Source organism: Coturnix japonica, chromosome 9 (genome assembly GCF_001577835.2).
Source record: "Coturnix japonica isolate 7356 chromosome 9, Coturnix japonica 2.1, whole genome shotgun sequence".
Lineage (NCBI taxonomy): Eukaryota > Metazoa > Chordata > Aves > Galliformes > Phasianidae > Coturnix > Coturnix japonica.
In genome coordinates this window covers 8,489,452-8,508,224 of record NC_029524.1, presented here as the reverse complement: position 1 = coordinate 8,508,224, position 18,773 = coordinate 8,489,452, and the positions used below count along the sequence as shown (strand labels likewise).

The 18,773-nt window shown below is 36.8% G+C and overlaps 1 protein-coding gene across 1 annotated transcript in view; it reads left to right on the top strand.

Moving 5' to 3' along the window:
• Positions 1-18,773, top strand: part of TRIP12 (thyroid hormone receptor interactor 12) — a 42,392-nt gene that overhangs the window by 16,768 nt on the left and 6,851 nt on the right. Inside the window, 29 exon segments of the mRNA XM_032446455.1 lie at positions 11-106; positions 1,062-1,210; positions 1,884-1,919; positions 2,004-2,099; positions 2,518-2,610; positions 2,755-2,916; positions 4,401-4,469; positions 4,606-4,771; positions 5,493-5,610; positions 5,735-5,891; positions 6,184-6,337; positions 6,845-7,073; positions 7,730-7,848; positions 8,461-8,668; positions 9,428-9,528; positions 9,665-9,839; positions 10,366-10,507; positions 11,364-11,555; positions 12,211-12,362; positions 13,429-13,586; positions 14,006-14,079; positions 14,187-14,386; positions 14,602-14,729; positions 15,014-15,165; positions 15,544-15,686; positions 16,267-16,423; positions 17,493-17,591; positions 18,138-18,252; positions 18,433-18,587. Of these exon segments, the coding sequence (XP_032302346.1) occupies positions 11-106; positions 1,062-1,210; positions 1,884-1,919; positions 2,004-2,099; positions 2,518-2,610; positions 2,755-2,916; positions 4,401-4,469; positions 4,606-4,771; positions 5,493-5,610; positions 5,735-5,891; positions 6,184-6,337; positions 6,845-7,073; positions 7,730-7,848; positions 8,461-8,668; positions 9,428-9,528; positions 9,665-9,839; positions 10,366-10,507; positions 11,364-11,555; positions 12,211-12,362; positions 13,429-13,586; positions 14,006-14,079; positions 14,187-14,386; positions 14,602-14,729; positions 15,014-15,165; positions 15,544-15,686; positions 16,267-16,423; positions 17,493-17,591; positions 18,138-18,252; positions 18,433-18,587 (3,995 nt within the window).

Here is an 18,773-nt window from a genome sequence, read left to right as displayed (position 1 = left end):
TTGCTTTTAGCTCTGTTAGAGGCTAGGGGTCTTCCTCCTCACCTGTTTGGCCCTCTTGGTCCTCGGATGTCGCAGCTCTTCCACAGGACAATTGGAAGTGGAGCTAGTAAGCAAAGTTTGTCTAATTTGACTTAATTCTTTCCACTTCCAGACTAGTAGAATTCAGTTGGTAGTAAATTCTAGTATTTGTATTAGCTACATCATTTAATATTTTACATGTTGGAGATTTGTATGTCTTAATTGCTAGACTGGAGTAAACAATATTAACTAGCTTGTCTTTGTGTAAGGAGGACAGGTTTGCTTTAGCTGTATTTCTTTTCTTTTTAAATTATTTTTGTTTTCTACCTGATGTTCCCTTCTAGGTTGGGAAGGGAGGGTTCACTTTTTTTACCCTTTCTTTCTTTTTATCTTGCATGATGGGCTGTTTAACAGAAGACCTCTGAACCCCCTGTTTTGTTTTTTTCCTAGTTTTAAACAAATTCTCAAGGTAGCTTTAAGGCAATTAGGATGTATGAGTTCTGAGGTTTGTTGTTTGTAGCTGTAGATGTGTCTTAGTTGTCAGACTGTCCCAAGGAGAGTGTGAGTCCTTATTGTTGTTCTGTTGTATAATGTTGGATAATGTAAGCTGGATAGTTCAAGGTGATTTGACTTGCAGGAGAGCCAAAATGAGCATGTTAAAATCCCTTCCAAGAAGGTGATAGGGTCTAATCAGTATTCCATGTGCTATATTATTTAGGGAGCATGTTAAGAAGTCCTTTCCTTTATAAATTTGGAGCATGGGTTCTATCACCTGCTATAGGTTGGCAGAGATGACTATGATGAGCAGTGTGATGGATTCCCTGTGCTGTGACCAGTCTGCACTGGAAGGACTGACTGCCAAGAGTGAGATTACATCTCCCTTTCCCTCCACTTTTACATGGCAGGGGAAGGAAGAGAAAACTACAAATGCAGAGGAAGGCAAACTATCTCTGGTCTTCCACTCTGGCAGAAGTATAGCATGGCAGTTGCACTGAACACTTACCTTCTAATATCTTCTTTCCTAATCTTTTTCGCTTATGTAGGTTCTAAAGCCCAGCAGCTTTTACAAGGTCTCCAAGCCACTGATGAAAGTCAGCAACTACAGGCAGTTATTGAGATGTGCCAGCTGTTGGTCATGGGAAATGAAGAAACACTGGGAGGATTTCCAGTCAAGAGTGTTGTGCCAGCTTTGGTAATAAATAAATATTTTTTTGTTTGTTTGTTGGAGGATAAAATGTTTCACTGAATATTTTGCTTAAATCAAGTATTTATAATTTTATGAGGTATTTGGTCCACATGGTTGCACTTAGAACTAATATTGGGAAAATCTGACAATCTGTGCACTATCAATTACATCTTCAGGATAAAACCTGCTGGAGTGTAGAGATTTCATTAGAAAGCCTTTAGATTGCTCTTTAACAGAGCCTGCTTGTATCGAGTGTTTATTCTGTGGTAAGAATTGGTAAATGTCAGTAAAACAGACCTTGCTGCTTATGTTGTTAATAAGGTAGCTGCCCCTTCTGGCAGAAGCCTGAAAAATGCATGCCTGGAGGCATGCGTGAGCCAAGAGAACCATGTAGAGAAAGATCTTAAGCATCTTCCACAGTGGTCTCACAGGTTAACTTGTGATTGTGATTTTATGTCCCAGAAAAATGTGGGCATCTGGTGGATACTTCTGTGTAATGAAGAAAACACACCCCCAAACAAAAGTTAAACCTTGGTTAACCTGTATGATATTTTTTCAACTAACATTGTGTGAACAACTGTGCATGGCTGTATATGAAAAGCTACAGTGTAGATTTGTCTACTAAATGTTGATACCTGGATACTTCTTTTACGAAGTCTTTATTTTTTTTTAAAAACAGATAACATTGCTGCAGATGGAGCACAACTTTGACATCGTAAGTGATTTATATTATTAAAGAATTTCTTTTAATAAGTGATATCATCTGAAATTAAAGCAGATCTGTATATATACTTTATAGATGAACCATGCTTGTCGAGCCTTAACATACATGATGGAAGCACTTCCCAGATCATCTGCTGTAGTGGTAGATGCAATTCCTGTCTTCTTGGAGAAGGTAATGTGAAATCAAAACAGTACTAAACCAATCTGATGGTTTTCTATCTCCTGTCCTAACTTGGGGATTACTCGTAATATAATTGCTTCTTTCATAGCTTAGAAGACAATGCATAATGCATTAGAAGCTTTTAAAATAGATTTCTTTGTTCATAGCCTCAGTGAAAAGTGAATGTGAATCACTGTAAACTTTGTCTTATTGTTGTTGACAAGATACTGAGAAATTATACATACTTGAAACTCTTGGATAGAGTAGCTGCAGAACTGATCTAGCCTTAAATTGCTGAACTTGGTTACATGTAGCAGTATAGCTGTGTTAGTATCTGTCTTAATACAGGCTAACTGTCCAAATGTTAATGAACATTGTTTATACAGAGTGATTTAGTAATTGCTTTACAAATTTTCTTGATTTATTTTAGCTGCAAGTTATTCAGTGCATTGATGTGGCAGAGCAGGCATTGACAGCTCTAGAGATGCTATCACGCAGGCATAGTAAAGCCATTCTGCAGGCAGTAAGTATAGAAGCAATCACCTTTTACCTCTGCATTTCCATTTCCCCCATCTTGATGATCTGCAAGTTCTGTGAAAACAAAGTAAGAAAAAAGTTTCAATAACTTCAGCAGTACTGAGAATGAAAACGTTTATTTTTGTTACAGGGTGGGTTGGCAGACTGTTTGCTGTATCTGGAGTTCTTCAGTATAAATGCGCAGAGGAATGCACTAGCTATTGCTGCCAATTGCTGTCAGAGTATAACACCTGATGAGTTTCACTTTGTGGCAGACTCTTTGCCACTGCTTACACAAAGGTTAACCCATCAGGTAAGAGCTGTTTCCTTTTGACCTGGAAGTAGTATAAATCTTCCTTTAGTTACCTAGTTTTTACTGTGTGTTATTTGACTTCGCAAGATAATCTGATACTAATTTAAAGTTTCTGTAGTGTCATGCTGTGATGTTCTGATGTGCATGTGAAGCTCTAGGCTTCTGTAACTATGCTGTAAGGAATCATGATGCTCTTGTTAGTTTTGTAAAATTAGAGGAATAAGGTACTTGAGCTTAGAGCACAACTAACAGTGGCTTTGTAGTCTTTACTTGTTTCCCATTAATGAGAGGAAATCAAGTTATATTGTTGTTCTTTTTTTAAACAGCCAAGTTACTAATTGCCTTTCCGCTTTAAAGCCTGAAACATTTCAGTTTCAGTTAAGATTGTGGTTCTTCTGCTGATTTGATGGTTTATTGGTCTCTTATAATGAAGTCCCTACTCCTGCACAATATTTTCAAGTGATGGAACCTAAATAGTGGATTTGCTTGTCTTGTAATGCTGCTATGTCAATAAATGAACACTTAAAATGGTGACATGAAAAAAACTTTAATGTTCTGCTTGGTTGTCAAATCCCTGTTAAAGACACAAAACAATAATAAAAATAAATGGAACCTTCCAGGTAATCATTTTTTGTTGTGATTACTTAATTCTGCCTCTTACTGAAAGGCTACTTGAATCTTTGAGGTAGCTTCACACACAGCACCATTAAACTCAGCCAAATTTATAGTGGGACTTAATGCTTTTAAAGGTCTTTCCTGAGCTACATGATTTTGTGGCTCTGTGTGGGTTTAGAAGGTTGCTTAAAAACAGGAAACACCATTTCAGCAGTACTAGGAGGAACAGTGACTGAAGAAAGATTACAGTACGCACAAAGACAACTTCAGTCATTTTTGAAGCTGAATTTTATTGAGGAAAAAAAACAAACACAACCTGTTGCCTAGTTTTATACCCCTCCCCATCTCATTTACTGAAACTTTCTATTTCCTACCTGAAATCTTAACTAGAATTGGTTTTTAGAGTACTTCTTAATGTCTTGTGTTTGGATTTGGTAACTTGGCTGTGCTGTGTGATCTGAAGCTACAGCCTTCATGCATTCTGTAGAACGATACCCTTCATGTCTGGTTAGTCTGTGTCTCCCATCACTTTGAATTCGTAGTTAGTCCTTCCTTTTGATTCCTCTCTGTAGATTCCAAAAAGGATAAAAGAGACCCAGTTACTAATCTGTAAATGTCCTGAGATGTGTTTCTGTGGAAAGTGTGAGGCATTTTCCAGGCAATGTGAGAGATCCAAGACATAATATGAGACTGATTTAGACTGTGTTAATATACTTAGAATTCAGAACTGTAGTGTATGCTAAAATGTGTCATATATGTTAAATGTAATCTAGTTGGCCTTTTAAAATGTTATGTATATGTCAATAACAGCTTAATTTCATGTATGTTAAAATTGTTTAATTCAAGGGCATACTTATTTTTTTTAATAGGACAAGAAGTCTGTTGAAAGCACTTGTCTCTGTTTTGCACGGCTGGTAGACAATTTCCAGCATGAGGAGGTAAGGGTTGGTTTTCTTTATGGATAAATAATATTCTTTATTATTTTTTATTTGCTTCTCTCTGCCTTTCTTCTGTTTCTATGGGATTATCTTTTAATATCAGACTAACATGTTTGATTTTTGTTTTCTCCTAAAGAACTTGCTTCAGCAGGTTGCTTCGAAGGACTTGTTAACAAACATCCAGCAGCTCTTGGTAGTGACACCTCCTATCCTGAGCTCAGGAATGTTCATCATGGTGGTGCGCATGTTTTCCTTAATGTGTTCCAATTGTCCAACGCTTGCAGTCCAACTTATGAAGCAAAGTGAGTTCTTGCTTTTTTCATATATTTGGGGGACCTATTTAAGTTTGTGGCTGTGGTCAGTGGGGAACTCTGTGTACTTGGTTAAACAAGTATTGTTCTTTTTCTCTTGTTATGCTTTCCCTGGGGTACTAAGCTTAGTTAATGTCATACAGAGTACTTGTTTATTTTTTCCCCTTTCCTTTCTCTAGCTGTTGTCACTGAGGTGCTCATCTGATTTTTTTTTTTTCCTTTGAGTCTGCATTAGCTGCATGAGTTGTTTTTATTTCAAATTAAGTTGAATCACAATTCTTATAATCTTTACTAGACAGGGAAGTGTGATATAAGGACACTTTTCTAAGGGAAAACGTGGAGAGGGGGAAAAAAAAAACTGTTGCTGGTTTTGTCCCCAGTTATTTCTTTCTTTCTGTCTTGTGAATTTTTACTTGTGACTTCAACTGCTCTGTATGTTCCCATTGTTTCTTCCCTGCCACATATGTTTAGTGATATCCCCTCCTGTCCTTCCAGCAAGATGCCTCTTAAAGGCCAGGGGGTAGGACAAACCAAAAAGCACACCAAAACCCTGTGCTGGACAGAAGATGTTCTTCTCGTGATGTCTGAAGAGAGTTTTGTCCTACTCTATTCTGTCTGTTTGCTTAGGGCAGTGACTATTTCTTTTGTACAGTGTCCAGCACAAACTGTTGTCTTCAAACCAATATTAATGGTCTCAATAATAATTCTGTAGACATTGCAGAAACACTTCACTTTCTCCTTTGTGGAGCATCAAATGGGAGTTGTCAAGAGCAAATTGACCTTGTTCCACGAAGTCCTCAAGAACTCTATGAGCTTACTTCTCTTATCTGGTAAGTTATACAGTTTTAAGTTTCAGTCTAATTAGTTTATTAAAATCAATAACGCTTTTATAATAAAGGCAAAGAGTATTCAGCTCAAACTTGTGGTAAAGTATTGTTTTCATGTTCTTTCCAGTGAACTGATGCCTTGTCTGCCAAAAGAGGGGATATTTGCTGTTGATACTATGCTAAAGAAAGGAAATGCACAAAATACAGATGGTGCGATATGGCAATGGCGAGATGACAGGGGTCTCTGGCATCCCTATAACAGGATTGATAGTCGAATAATAGAGGTAGTAATTCCACTTGTTTGCTTGCTGGTGATCTTTGAACATGTCTGCAGTTGTTGTATTGAGCTTTTTCTTTATGGTTTTGAAATTATCAGTCTTGTTTGAATAAGAATTGCACGAGGGGTAATATTGTACTGTTTGGGTATTTGGTAACAGGTCAACTGCTGAATGCTTGATCACTGTTCTTACTGTATTTCAGTCAGTCATTGTTTTTTCCTACTATGTTCTGTTTCCCCATCTTCATATAGATTTACATTTGCTAGAGCATCCTTAACTTTAAATTCTTTGTTTTTAGGCAGCTCATCAGGTTGGTGAGGATGAGATAAGCCTGTCGACACTTGGACGTGTCTATACTATTGATTTTAACTCTATGCAGCAAATAAATGAGGATACTGGAACAGCACGTGCCATTCAGCGGAAACCAAACCCTTTAGCCAATACAAACACTAGTGAGTATGGTTTATGATACACCTGGCATTTCTAGCTATGGCTACCTTATGCTAAATTTCACAGTAGTCTACTTGGCTAATATATTTCTTGTTTCTATGAAGCATGAAATTGCAAGCTTGTCTTCAGTTTGTTTAGAACAACAAAAGTTGAAAGTATTCATACAAACTTTTTCAGGGTTTAAATTTGGAGGGAGGTGGTTCATGGGGTGGAGTCTTCTGAAGGAGTTTTGTACAGCTGTTTTTGATGAAGTCTGTGGGCTTTCTACTATGGCTCAGGAATAAATTTTTAAAAATGAATTAAAATTTGTTGGAAGGATTTATAGCTACATTCTTGCCATCAGTTTTACTTCTGGTTGTTAAATTGACATAAATTATAGATCTTAGCTAATTCTTTTTTTAAACAACAACAACAAAAAAAAAACCTCTCCCAAAAAATAGCAGGCAACTAACTCATCAGAGTAAAGATGCAGAGAACTATGCCGTAATTTATTTCACAACTTCTCACAGGTGGACATTCAGAATTGAAGAAGGATGATGCTCGAGCACAACTAATGAAAGAAGACCCAGAATTGGCTAAGTCCTTTATCAAAACACTGTTTGGTGTTCTTTATGAAGTGTATAGTTCTTCAGCTGGACCTGCTGTTAGACACAAGTGCCTTAGAGCAATACTTAGAATAATTTATTTTGCTGATGCTGAACTCCTGAAGGATGTGCTGAAAAACCATGCTGTGTCAAGGTGAGTTCATGAAAGGCTGTGAATGGAACTTATTTGATGCTTACAACTCAAATCTGATTAATCATTGACTTGTCTTTTTCACAAACAAATTGTACTTTTTAATTCTTCTTTTAACAACGTTTTCTTAAGTTTGAGGCTGCCTAGTTCTTCAGGATTTTTACTAGTCTTAGATTTTGCAGTTGGTGCTAACTGAAGCTTTTCATGTTAGAAACTGTGATTACTTACAGCACTGCTTATGTCTAACATTGTTTTGCTGAGCTCTAGAAGTTGCCTGTAGAGTTTTCTGACATTGAGATGACTTTCAAGTAATAGAATGTGAACAGTAACAGTCTTTATGTCATTCTACTGGCAAGTTCCCCTGCTTGATATATTGTTAGGTTAGGGGTTCAGACAGAAGGCTGCAATCAGAAAATAAAAAGGTTGTACTGAGTTCTCATTTCTTTAAAAGGAAGGAAACTATTCTATGCCTTGTGGGAAAGTAACTTAGGTGAGAGAATTTTATGTCCATGCATAGCTTTTACATAAGTGCTATGAAAATTTGCTTGTGTACCAGAATAGTATTAACAATGTATGTAAGATGAACTGGCTTTGTTAGCAAAAAACAATAATAATAAAAAAAACTGATTCTAATAAATTCTCTGAATTGTCTGTTGTAGTCATATTGCCTCCATGCTGTCAAGTCAAGACCTTAAGATAGTAGTTGGAGCCCTGCAGATGGCAGAAATCTTAATGCAAAAGCTACCTGACATTTTTAGTGTTTACTTCAGAAGAGAAGGTAATCCTTGCTTTCTTTTCCCTTGTTTTCCCTACTAGTTATTACTCTGGGGGTGGTGGGGAGTGTTTTGTAAACCCCTCTCCCCCAGATTGTAACAAATTATCTTACTTGCGTAATAAGGCAAACCTGTGTAAGGTATCAGTGTGTGATTGGGGAGGAGCTGATCAACACTCTGAAGGAGAGACAGATGTGGCTTTTTGAATCTGAAACAAGTTTGTACAAGCTTAGTAGAAATTAAACTTACATTTAGACTTGAAGAGGCCTTGCAGAAATTACATGGGTAGTCTTACTAGACAGAACTAATGAATTCTTAGCAGGAATTCCCTGAGTCTCTCAGGACTTTTTAGTTGCCCCATCTGTCTGTGTCACTTTAAAAAAAAAAAGTGTAGATTTAAACTTATTCTGGAAAGGATTAATCTGCTTTGAAAACTGTGTGCAGCTGCTGCAATAAAATTTAGTGTGTGTATATGTTTATGCAAATGTTGCAGAAACCTCATAATGGAGGCTAGAAGTTGTTTGAAGAGACAGAAGCCTCTTATTACATGTTCTGTACCCTCTTCCCCCAAAGCCCCAAATAAAAAACTAAGCCTAAAGATTTCTTCCTTTTCGAAGGAGTGATGCATCAAGTGAAAAACTTAGCAGAGTCTGAGGCTTTGTTAACGAGCCCACCAAAAGTATGCACTAATGGATCAGGAACGCTGGGTACCACTACAACGATAAGTACTGGAACAGCCACTGCTGCCACTAATGCAGCTGCAGATTTGGGCTCTCCCAGCTTACAGCACAGCCGGGAGGATTCTTTGGATCTAAGCCCACAGGGGTAAGTGTACGATGTGTTGTGAGCAATTGTATTTTTTTTCTTTGGGAAAGTCTTAACTGATGTGGGCTGCTGCAGTATCAGCTGTATTTGGCTGTGATATTTTCCTTGAAAAGAAGCAAAATGAAGCCATGTTGAAGTTATCATCTAGAAGCTTGAATTCATTTTATTGAGTATTTACATTTTGCAAGAAAAATGCAAATAAAGGAAAAACCTGATAGTTGTGATGTAATGATATGAAACAATCCATGCTTTTTGGTGGGAGACTGCAGAATGGCGAGAGTGACAGCTGTAGTCTCGTGTAACTCCTGAGAATGGTGATTCTTTCAAAGAAATACTTGCAGTGGTGCATGGCTGCTTTCTGTTGGGAACTGAAGGGCAGCGTCATTCTTCAGTTATTATTGGGGGGATGGGCAAGTCAATTGTCTTTAGTTGTTTGTTCAAGAGTTTGTGGATATGTTTTTTTTTTCTTTTTTTAATGAAGTTCAATTGAATTAATGAATAACCATACAGTTACAAAGGCTCCACGTTATTTTCGTGTTTTTACTCAGTAGTACTCCTGCATATGATTACCTGTAGCAGAAGAGTGACAGCAAGTCAAGCATTTTGTCCTTCCCATTAAATTAAGAGTTGAGACTCCCTCCCCTGTGATCTGTTCTTCTGTTGCTCCCTCCTTGTTTTGGGTTGAGATCCCTTGTATCCTTATGCTTATGAATGTGGTGAGTCATGGAACCATACAACTTTGTTTTTAAATCTGGACAGACGACTGAGTGATGTTCTGAAGAGAAAAAGACTGCCAAAACGAGGGCCAAGGAGACCAAAATATTCTCCCCCGAGAGATGATGACAAAGTAGACAATCAAGGTAAAATATTCTTAATATCACTCAGACTCCTTTTGAGGTAAACTTATTGACAGTGCTACTTTAATGCATTAATGATAGCTGCAGTAAACTGTTGATTCTAGGAGATCCTTGTAATTTTCTTTCTTTTTTTTTCCAGCAAAAAGCCCTACAACTACTCAGTCTCCTAAATCTTCCTTCTTAGCAAGTTTAAATCCTAAAACATGGGGAAGATTAAGTACACAGTCTAACAGTAATAACATTGAGCCAGCGCGAACAGCAGGTGTAAGTGGTCTTGCAAGAGCTGCTTCCAAGGATACAATTTCCAATAACAGGTACACAAGTCAAAATGCATGTAATATGAAGTTGAATTTGTGTTGCAGCTGCTCTCTTACGATAAGTTGTCATATGAGCAGGTAGCATATCAAAGGTGTTTGGGAACGAGTGCTGTTAAAATAATCCTCAAAGAACAGTGAAAAGACTGTGGATGGATCATCGCTGAAGGCATTCAGATTTGGGCTAGATGGGGCTTTGAGCAACCTTTTCTAGTGGAAGATATCTTTTCCTATGGACTAGATGATCTTCCAGGGTTGTTTCCAAACCATTCAAGGATTCTGTGATGAGCTGCAGAAAAAAGAATAACCTCTTAATAGTGTGTAATATGCTGTAAAAAACAATTGGAGAACGTGGATAAATGGTGCAAAGAGTAATCAGCAGAGAAGATGTATTTACTGTAATTGAGCAAGTGGGAAACTTTTTTGCTGTTAAACAGAAGGGATCTAGTACTCTGGCTGTGTTTACTTGTATTGAAGAAATATGCAAATACTAATGTGGCCAAATGCTTTTTATGTTTCATTACAGAGAAAAAATTAAGGGTTGGATTAAGGAGCAAGCCCATAAATTTGTAGACCGTTATTTTAGTTCGGAAAACATGGATGGAAGCAATCCTGCACTAAATGTATTACAGAGACTTTGCACTGCAACTGAACAACTTAACCTCCAGGTTAGAGGTGGCAGATGTGTTTGGAGGGGTGGAGTGGGGCTGGAAGTAATGGAAGTATTTAGGAGGAAGCTGTGGAGTAAGAAAAGCTGGCTATTTTAGACAATCACACAGTATTTTAAGTGTTTCTAAACTTGAAGTGGCTTGCTTGTTTTTGTGTATTTTCTTTATTCTATAAATTACTGTTTAACCACTGGCACATTATTTATAATATAATACTAGCTTAATGATGGTATGCTCAGGTTCTTTTTGCTTCCAGTGTTTGCTTTCAAATTCAGAAATTCTGTAGTTGAATGTTCGGGATTGCTTTTCTACCTGGGGAGAACACAGTTTGTAATCAAAACCTTAGACAAAGTGCATGGGGTGGGCAGTGCTATTTTGTTGAAAGGAAATACAAGAAATAGCACAGATGAGGCCAAATCTACTTTCATCTCAAGAATTTGGAGCCTGACTTCCCAGGCAATTGTGGTACCTAACAAATAGTCTAAACCTGTAACTTCTAAAGCAGCTGAACAGCTGAGTTATGTGCTATGACCTACGAAAAAATTATTTACTTTCTTGACTTCCACGTGGTTGCTTTGCAAAATCTATATCAGTGTTTTAGCTCTTTGTATTTTGTTTGTTACTCATAAATTTGAAACAGAAATTGAATCCTACATTGCTTTTTAAATGGGGAAATGTAGTTGCCTGTAATGTTTTTCCTTGAATAAAGAAGTTGCTTATCCTTAGTGTACTTGCTCGGATGTTACCTGTACTGCATTACTAAAAGAAATCCCTTCTCGACCTGTTCTGTGCTGTAGGAAGAGAATTTTAAGCCATTATTACGTGGGTAGTAAAGTACTGTCTTCATATTTTTCAGGTGGATGGTGGAACAGAGTGCCTTGTAGAAATCCGTAGCATTGTCTCAGAGTCTGACGTCTCCTCATTTGAAATCCAGCATAGTGGATTTGTGAAACAATTGCTGCTTTATTAGACATCTAAAAGTGAGAAAGATGCTGTAAGCAGAGATATCAGATTGAAAAGATTTCTTCATGTATTTTTCTCCTCTCCAGTAAGTTTTTTTTTGTTGTTTTGGCATTTATAGTTGTCTTTCCTTATCTGAGAGGTTTGGCAATGACCTTGACTCCAAGGTGGTGGGAGTGCATATGGAATTATTTGTTTACAGCAAAGCTGTATAACATTACAACTTTTACGTGGTTCTGTCTTTACAAGTCATGAATTCTTTAGAGTACCTTGTAATTAGAGAGATTCACCCAGCTATGGGAGGGGAGGAGATTTTCAAGATAGCTGGTTGTCTGAGTCGTGAACGACTTAAAAGTTGCTCCTGACTTTACGTTAATATGGAAAGAGTTCAGGTAATGATCCCAATCGTTTTTGCTCTCTTTAGTACTAAATACTACAAGAAACTAGATCTTCTTGCCTTTGAAGTAGGAAATTGAAAGTGGAAGGGGAAAAGTTTCAGTGAAGCTTACTGCTCTGGGTTAAGGATGAATGCTTCAAATCTGTTAATTCTAAACTAATAAGAGTGAGAAGTGCATTCTGGAGACATTGTCTTTCATACACATGCATTGTCATCTAGCTGTTCTGATACTGACACTTGAAGTGAGAGCACTGAGTTGTAATCTCTTTTGTGAACAACTTGTGGTGTATGCTGCTTAAGGTGAATTAATTCAAGCATGTGACTAAAACATCTGAATATATTCTAGCTTCCTGGAGAAGAACCCCTTGGAAGATTAGAGCCATTAGAAAATGCACCTTTGTTGGCATTAGTCCGTAAAATGAACAGTTGCCTCAGTCTGATGGAGCAGTTTCCAGTAAAAGTGCATGACTTCCCCAGTGGAAATGGAACAGGGAGCAGGTAAGGATTAATGCTCAGGTAACGGTTTTGTTGGAAGCTTTTGTATTCTAAACTTTGTTTCAACACTAAAAGTTTCAAGAAGTAATGGAGAATTCTGATCCTGTTCAAGATGAGAGGTTGTGTCAAGCAAAGATGTAGATATTTTGAAACTTCTTCCTGTTAGGCGCAGGTTTGAAGCAATCTCTTAAATTTAAAACCTCACATGTCTTTCTTGCATTTGTAACCAGTACTGGAAGGAATGATTTCATTTTTGCTAACACTGATATTTTTAGTGAAGGGATAAACTGCTGTGGATTTGTATTGCTGTGTTCAGCTCTATTCAGAGATTTTGTTCTCCTAAAAGGTAGTAGATTGAGTGGTAACAGTTGGCTGTCACCGTAATTTAAAATAACTGTAAATGTGCCCTCTTTCATAATACAGATTTAATTTAGAATCCAGTTGTGTTCTTAGTAAGACTGAACTTAGTCTTAATGTTTATTCTGTCATTGGAAACTTTTAGTCTTTCACTAGTACCTAGAAACTGAAGCACCCAAGATGAGACATTTGTGTATAAGAATAGTTAGCTTAAGTACTGATAGTTTGCATGGTGAAATGGAATGTGTGAACTATATTTAGCCAGAAAAATAGAAGCTTTCAATTTCTAAGTCCTTATTAAAATACACGAGAGTGAAATGCTTGTGTTCACCATCCCTGATTCTTACCCTTATTGTACTGTAGATCAACACAGCTCTAAAATTCTTTGGCCACTGAAAATTTCACACATTCGTGATGCTAAGCATAGGCCATACTGTGATCAGACCTCACACTGGGCTTTCTCTTAATCAATGCAGATTCCACTGGACATAAGACTGTGGCCAATTTAGATTCTGGTGTTCCTATACTGTTAAACCCTCAATCTGTTAGTCTAAATGTTAATAGCATGTTTTTAGCATAATAGACTGAGAAATCGTCATCTGGATAAGTGAATTCTTAAATGCATGTATAAACCTTTTCTAATGCAATTATTGTTAATAGATTCTTTGTGGCAACTTTTTTCATAAATTATTTTGAGTTTTTCTCTTAACAGAGGATCTCAAGCTTTAAAGTTCTTCAATACGCATCAGTTAAAATGCCAGCTGCAAAGACATCCAGACTGTGCTAATGTGAAGCAATGGAAGGGTGGACCTGTGAAGATTGATCCTCTGGCTTTGGTCCAAGCTATTGAAAGATATCTTGTTGTTAGAGGTATTTATATCTGATACGGTCAAAGGGAGTATTTTGTTTCTTTGGATAGCCTCTACTGTTAATGGTGCTGAGTCTGTGGAAACCTGTGAGAATTCTGTTGAAAAAAGTGTGAGGTACCTGTAATTTATCTCGTTCACAGGGGGGTAAAGCAAGGCTGGAAATAAACCTACCACTTTGATTCAAACTTTTCCTGCTTGAGAACAATTCTATCTGAATAATTACAGAAATATAATTGAGTTGACTATCAAATTGACTATAATGTGAGTTTAATGTGAATGTTGACACTGAAATTTGTTCTAAAGTTTGTAACTCTTACATATGAATACATATATTGGAACTATTTTAAAGAGTGCAGTACATAGAGTACAAAGACAATTCTTCCTAAAACAAATAAGTGCCTTTTTCTGCTCTTGCGTCAGGGTATGGAAGAGTTCGAGAAGATGATGAGGATAGTGATGATGATGGATCAGATGAAGAAATAGATGAATCTTTGGTAAGCTTTTCCATTGGGGAAGGAGGGAGGATGGTGTGGGGAAAATCTCAAAGAGAAGCTAGCAGCATGATTTCCTAACTCGTGTGGTTTTGTTTTGCTTTGTTCAGGCTGCTCAATTCTTAAATTCAGGGAATGTGAGACATAGATTGCAGTTTTACATTGGGGATCACTTGCTACTGTATAATATGACTGTGTACCAAGCAGTTAAGCTGTACAGTTTGCAAGCTGAGGAGGAGAGGGAATCGACTGATGATGAAAGCAACCCATTAGGAAGAGCTGGGATTTGGACAAAAACACATACCATTTGGTAAGTTTGCTAGAAGAAGGACAACTTCTCCAGCTTGAGAGAGATGTATGCATAAATAAAACTTGAATGTAACTCATTTACTCATGAGTTTCTTAACTTTCTGCTTTTAACTGTCACAGAAGTAAATTCATGGTAATTTAATCAACTAACTCTTGTTCCTTCCATGCAAGTTTAAGATTAAATATCTTAATAGTAACTTAAATTACATTTTTTAGGTACAAACCTGTACGGGAGGATGAAGATGGTAACAAAGACTGTGTTGGTGGTAAAAGAGGAAGAGCTCAAACTGCTCCCACAAAAGCCTCACCTAGAAATTCTAAAAAGCATGATGAATTGTGGCATGGTGAGTGTGTTGCTGAGGTAATTTTCTGTGAGATTTCTGAAAGAATGGGGATGATGAGTTGGTGTTGGACACCTGTTCTTCTTTTAAAGCATAAAAAGTTTTAAAATAAGCAAGTAAGCAAGCATGTGTGAACGTGCACATTAAAACTAAAAGATGTGATTGGAATTGTCTAATAGAAGTGTGTTTGAGTGAATGGTGTTTAAGAGACAAAAACTACTTAAGATTCTTCCAAATAAGTTTTGAACACTTAAGTTTTGATAACAGTTTTTATTTTCTCCTGCTAGATGGTGTGTGCCCTTCAGTATTGAATCCTTTGGAAGTTTACCTCATATCTACTCCTCCTGAAAACATAACATTTGAAGATCCTTCATTAGATGTTATTCTTCTTTTGAGAGTTTTACATGCTATCAGTCGATACTGGTATTATTTATATGATGTGAGTAGAGCACTTCTTAAAATCTTTTGTACTTCATATAAGCCATAAATCTATTAAATTTGTCTCCTACCCTTGATCAGCTGAAAAAAAAGTCTGGTGAAAGCTATATTTCCTATGGCCAGCCTTATCTTTTCTACAGTGTGTTGAACACACTTTATTTTTTCCTTAAATTGAATGGAAACATTATTCCTGTAAATAAAATGTGTAGTAGAAGTCTGCTCAGTCTCCTTGCTCTGTATGACCTGCATGACCAAAATGACAGGGAAATCTTTTTTTACCTGTGATAAGGAAATTATTAGCATGAAGTCTGTAAAAATACTTGTTTGTTTTTTCCAGCATTTCTTTAACTAGAAATATGTTCTTCTTGAATTATCACAGAATGCAATATGCAAGGAGATTATTCCAACTTCAGAATTTATCAACAGTAAACTGACAGCAAAAGCAAACAGACAGAGTCAAGATCCACTGGTGATTATGACAGGAAACATACCAACCTGGCTGACAGAACTTGGAAAAACATGGTATGAATGACTTAAACAGTATTTCTAATTTGAATTCAGTAGGCCTCTTATCTAGGCAGCCCAAGTACAGTATGTGTTATACTTCTGAATGTACCATGGGGAAGTAAAAGACAGGAGCAGAAGTCTTACAAGTTATATAGTGGCACTTGGATGAATGTTTACACTATACACCGATGCTGCATAACTTAAACTAAATACAGGCGTATAGTTTGGGCAACTTTTTTCTCTAAATCCAAGAGCTCAAGCCACACTCATAAGATCTTTTATATGTGAATTAGATTTACTAACTGTAAAACAGGTTTGAACAAGTAAAAGAAAGCTATACAGTCTTTCCTTAGCCATGGCATTTGAGAAGTTGTTACTTTTTTTTTCCCTGGAAGAGTTGAAGTTTTTCCTAGGTTTTTCTAAAAATTCCATGTGAGTATTTAATCTCTAGACTAGTTCATGCGCATCACCACTAAACCATTTGGGAGGTTGCTTTTATCACTATCTAATAAAGCATTAGCTTTAGGCATACCGCATTTGTTCTAGCCATAAATGGTAGTTGAATCCCAGCTAATTAATCCAATGCTCTTTGCAGCCCATTTTTCTTTCCATTTGATACCCTACAAATGCTGTTTTATGTAACTGCTTTTGATGGTGATTGAGCCACACAAAGACTACTGGATACTAATCCAGAAATCAATCAATCAGATTCTCAGGATAGCATAGTGGCACCATGGCTGGACAGGAAAAAAGTAGGTATATGTATTCTGTTCAAAATGGAATGTGTGATTTGTTTGTTTTGTTGGTGTTAATAATATAATTGAGAGCAAGTTTATTTTAAAACATCAGTTCTGATAGCATAAAGAGGCTTATTTTCATTCATTTTAAAAGTCCCTATGTAGAAAGCAAGATGTCTTCTACGTATCTGCCATTAGATGGCAGAAGGGCCCAGAGTGTAATTTGTTGCTCTTTGACATCCTGCTTAATTTAGAACCGTTTTCTTTACAACTTCTGAAACTATACACCAAGAATTCAAGCTTTAGGTTTGGTTAGGGATTTCTGTAGATTTGTTTGTAAACTGATTTGCTTCAGGTAGAAGTCAGGAATACTTCTGGCAATAGGTTGTAGAGGCAATGTTATCTGAATATATGGAAACACCATCTTTATATACTGGGAGAATATTGTAACAGTATGTTGAAATTAAGCTGTGACTGCTTAAAAATGAGGGATTCATGGGCTCTCTGCCTCGAGAGCACCCTCATGTTATTTTAATCTGAGATTTGCTGTATAGTATAGATCTGCATGGTTTTGAATACCCCAGAGGAAAGAAGTGATAATCTAGCTTAACTAGACCAGGCCATAGCTTCCAACGTGGAGGAATCCCAGTGCTGTGTGGTGGTTTTTTTTGTTTTTGTTTTTTTTTTTTTAAAAACCTGCCTCTTATCTACTAGGGAATATATAAGAGCAGGATAGAAATGTTTCCTTAGGTTGTTGAACTTGAGCCTATTTTCTATTCACAAAGTGTTAAAAGTATCTATCATTGTGTAATAGCACTTCTTTACTAACTTGTAGTCCTTCTGCCTGATTCGTAGCTGTAATATATAACTGTAAGATATAGTCTAATTTTAAATGGAACATTTCATTGCTTATCAGTTTTGATATAGAAGAAATGATAGTTTTATTATTTCAGAATTGTTGAATTATGGAACTGTAAGAGTGGGGTGGAAAAGCTTGCGTAACCAACTTTTTTTCCTGTTATAACTGCCTTGAGAACTGGGGCTTGCAGACAATTTCACTACTTAAAACTTCTTTAATGTGTAGCGCACTGTGAACAGAGATGAGCTGTTGAAACAGGCAGAATCTGTGATGCAGGATCTAGGCAGTTCAAGAGCCATGTTGGAAATCCAGTATGAGAATGAAGTAAGTAATGTCAATACAGTCTAATTTAACTCCTTTTTAATGAAGATTAATTAAAAAAAAAACAACTACAACCTTCCTAGAATGACCCAATCAGACTCTTGATCCTTTCCATTGCTGTTCTGCAAAATTCTTAATTATCCCTCCTCCACTTGATTATCTTGTTAGTTTCTAGAAGAGACTTCCTGATCTGTTGTGCTAAATTTCATGATCAGTCTTACTGTGAATAATGTATTTTTTTCTAACTTGAAGTGAAGCTGCATTTTTTTTCTTTATGATCATGAGGTGGTAAATACTACTTTCCAGTATTTTTATTACCCACTGTGATATGTGGTCTTTCTAAACTATTTCAATTGTTTTGTATATGCTGTTAGTGTAGTTATACTCCAGGAGCTTTTTGCAGCGCAGTCTTATAGCTCATCATGTGTTATTTCCCAGTTTAAGGATTTAGATATTCAAACTGATCTAATGATCTCTTATTTACTTACTTATTTTCCTCCCCCCCACCTCTTTCTTTCTACCCTCTGCATTCTGCTTTCTCCTCTGAAGGTTGGCACAGGCCTGGGCCCTACACTAGAGTTCTATGCACTTGTATCTCAGGAACTACAGAGAGCAGACTTAGGCCTTTGGAGGGGAGAAGAAGTAACTTTAGCCAATCCAAAAGGTAAATGTTTTACTATCTTTAAATTATCAACTTTTTTCATACTGGTTGTAACCTGCAAATTCATTCTTTTGTTTTATGATGTATTTCAGGCTATAATCATGGTAGCTTCTTGTCTAGAATGAATCTATCAGCATATATGTTGAACTTATTTAACTTCTCTCCCCTTCTCTCCCTCTCTAGGAAGCCAAGAAGGTACCAAGTATATTCATAATCTCCAAGGCCTTTTTGCACTCCCTTTTGGTAGAACAGCCAAGCCTGCTCACATTGCAAAAGTTAAAATGAAGTTCCGCTTTCTGGGAAAACTAATGGCTAAGGCAATCATGGATTTTAGACTGGTGAGTTTAAAACAAAATGTGATTCTAAAGGGTTTAAGTGGGAAACGGATTGTTTTATTTTTTAGCTGGAGAGAAAAATGTAGCATTGAAGTTGCAAGGAAGTATTTCTGGCTCTAGTAGTTTAGCTGGATAAATGCAGTTGAGCTTTTTAATGGGAAAAGGGTAGTGCATATTGAAGAGCTTTAC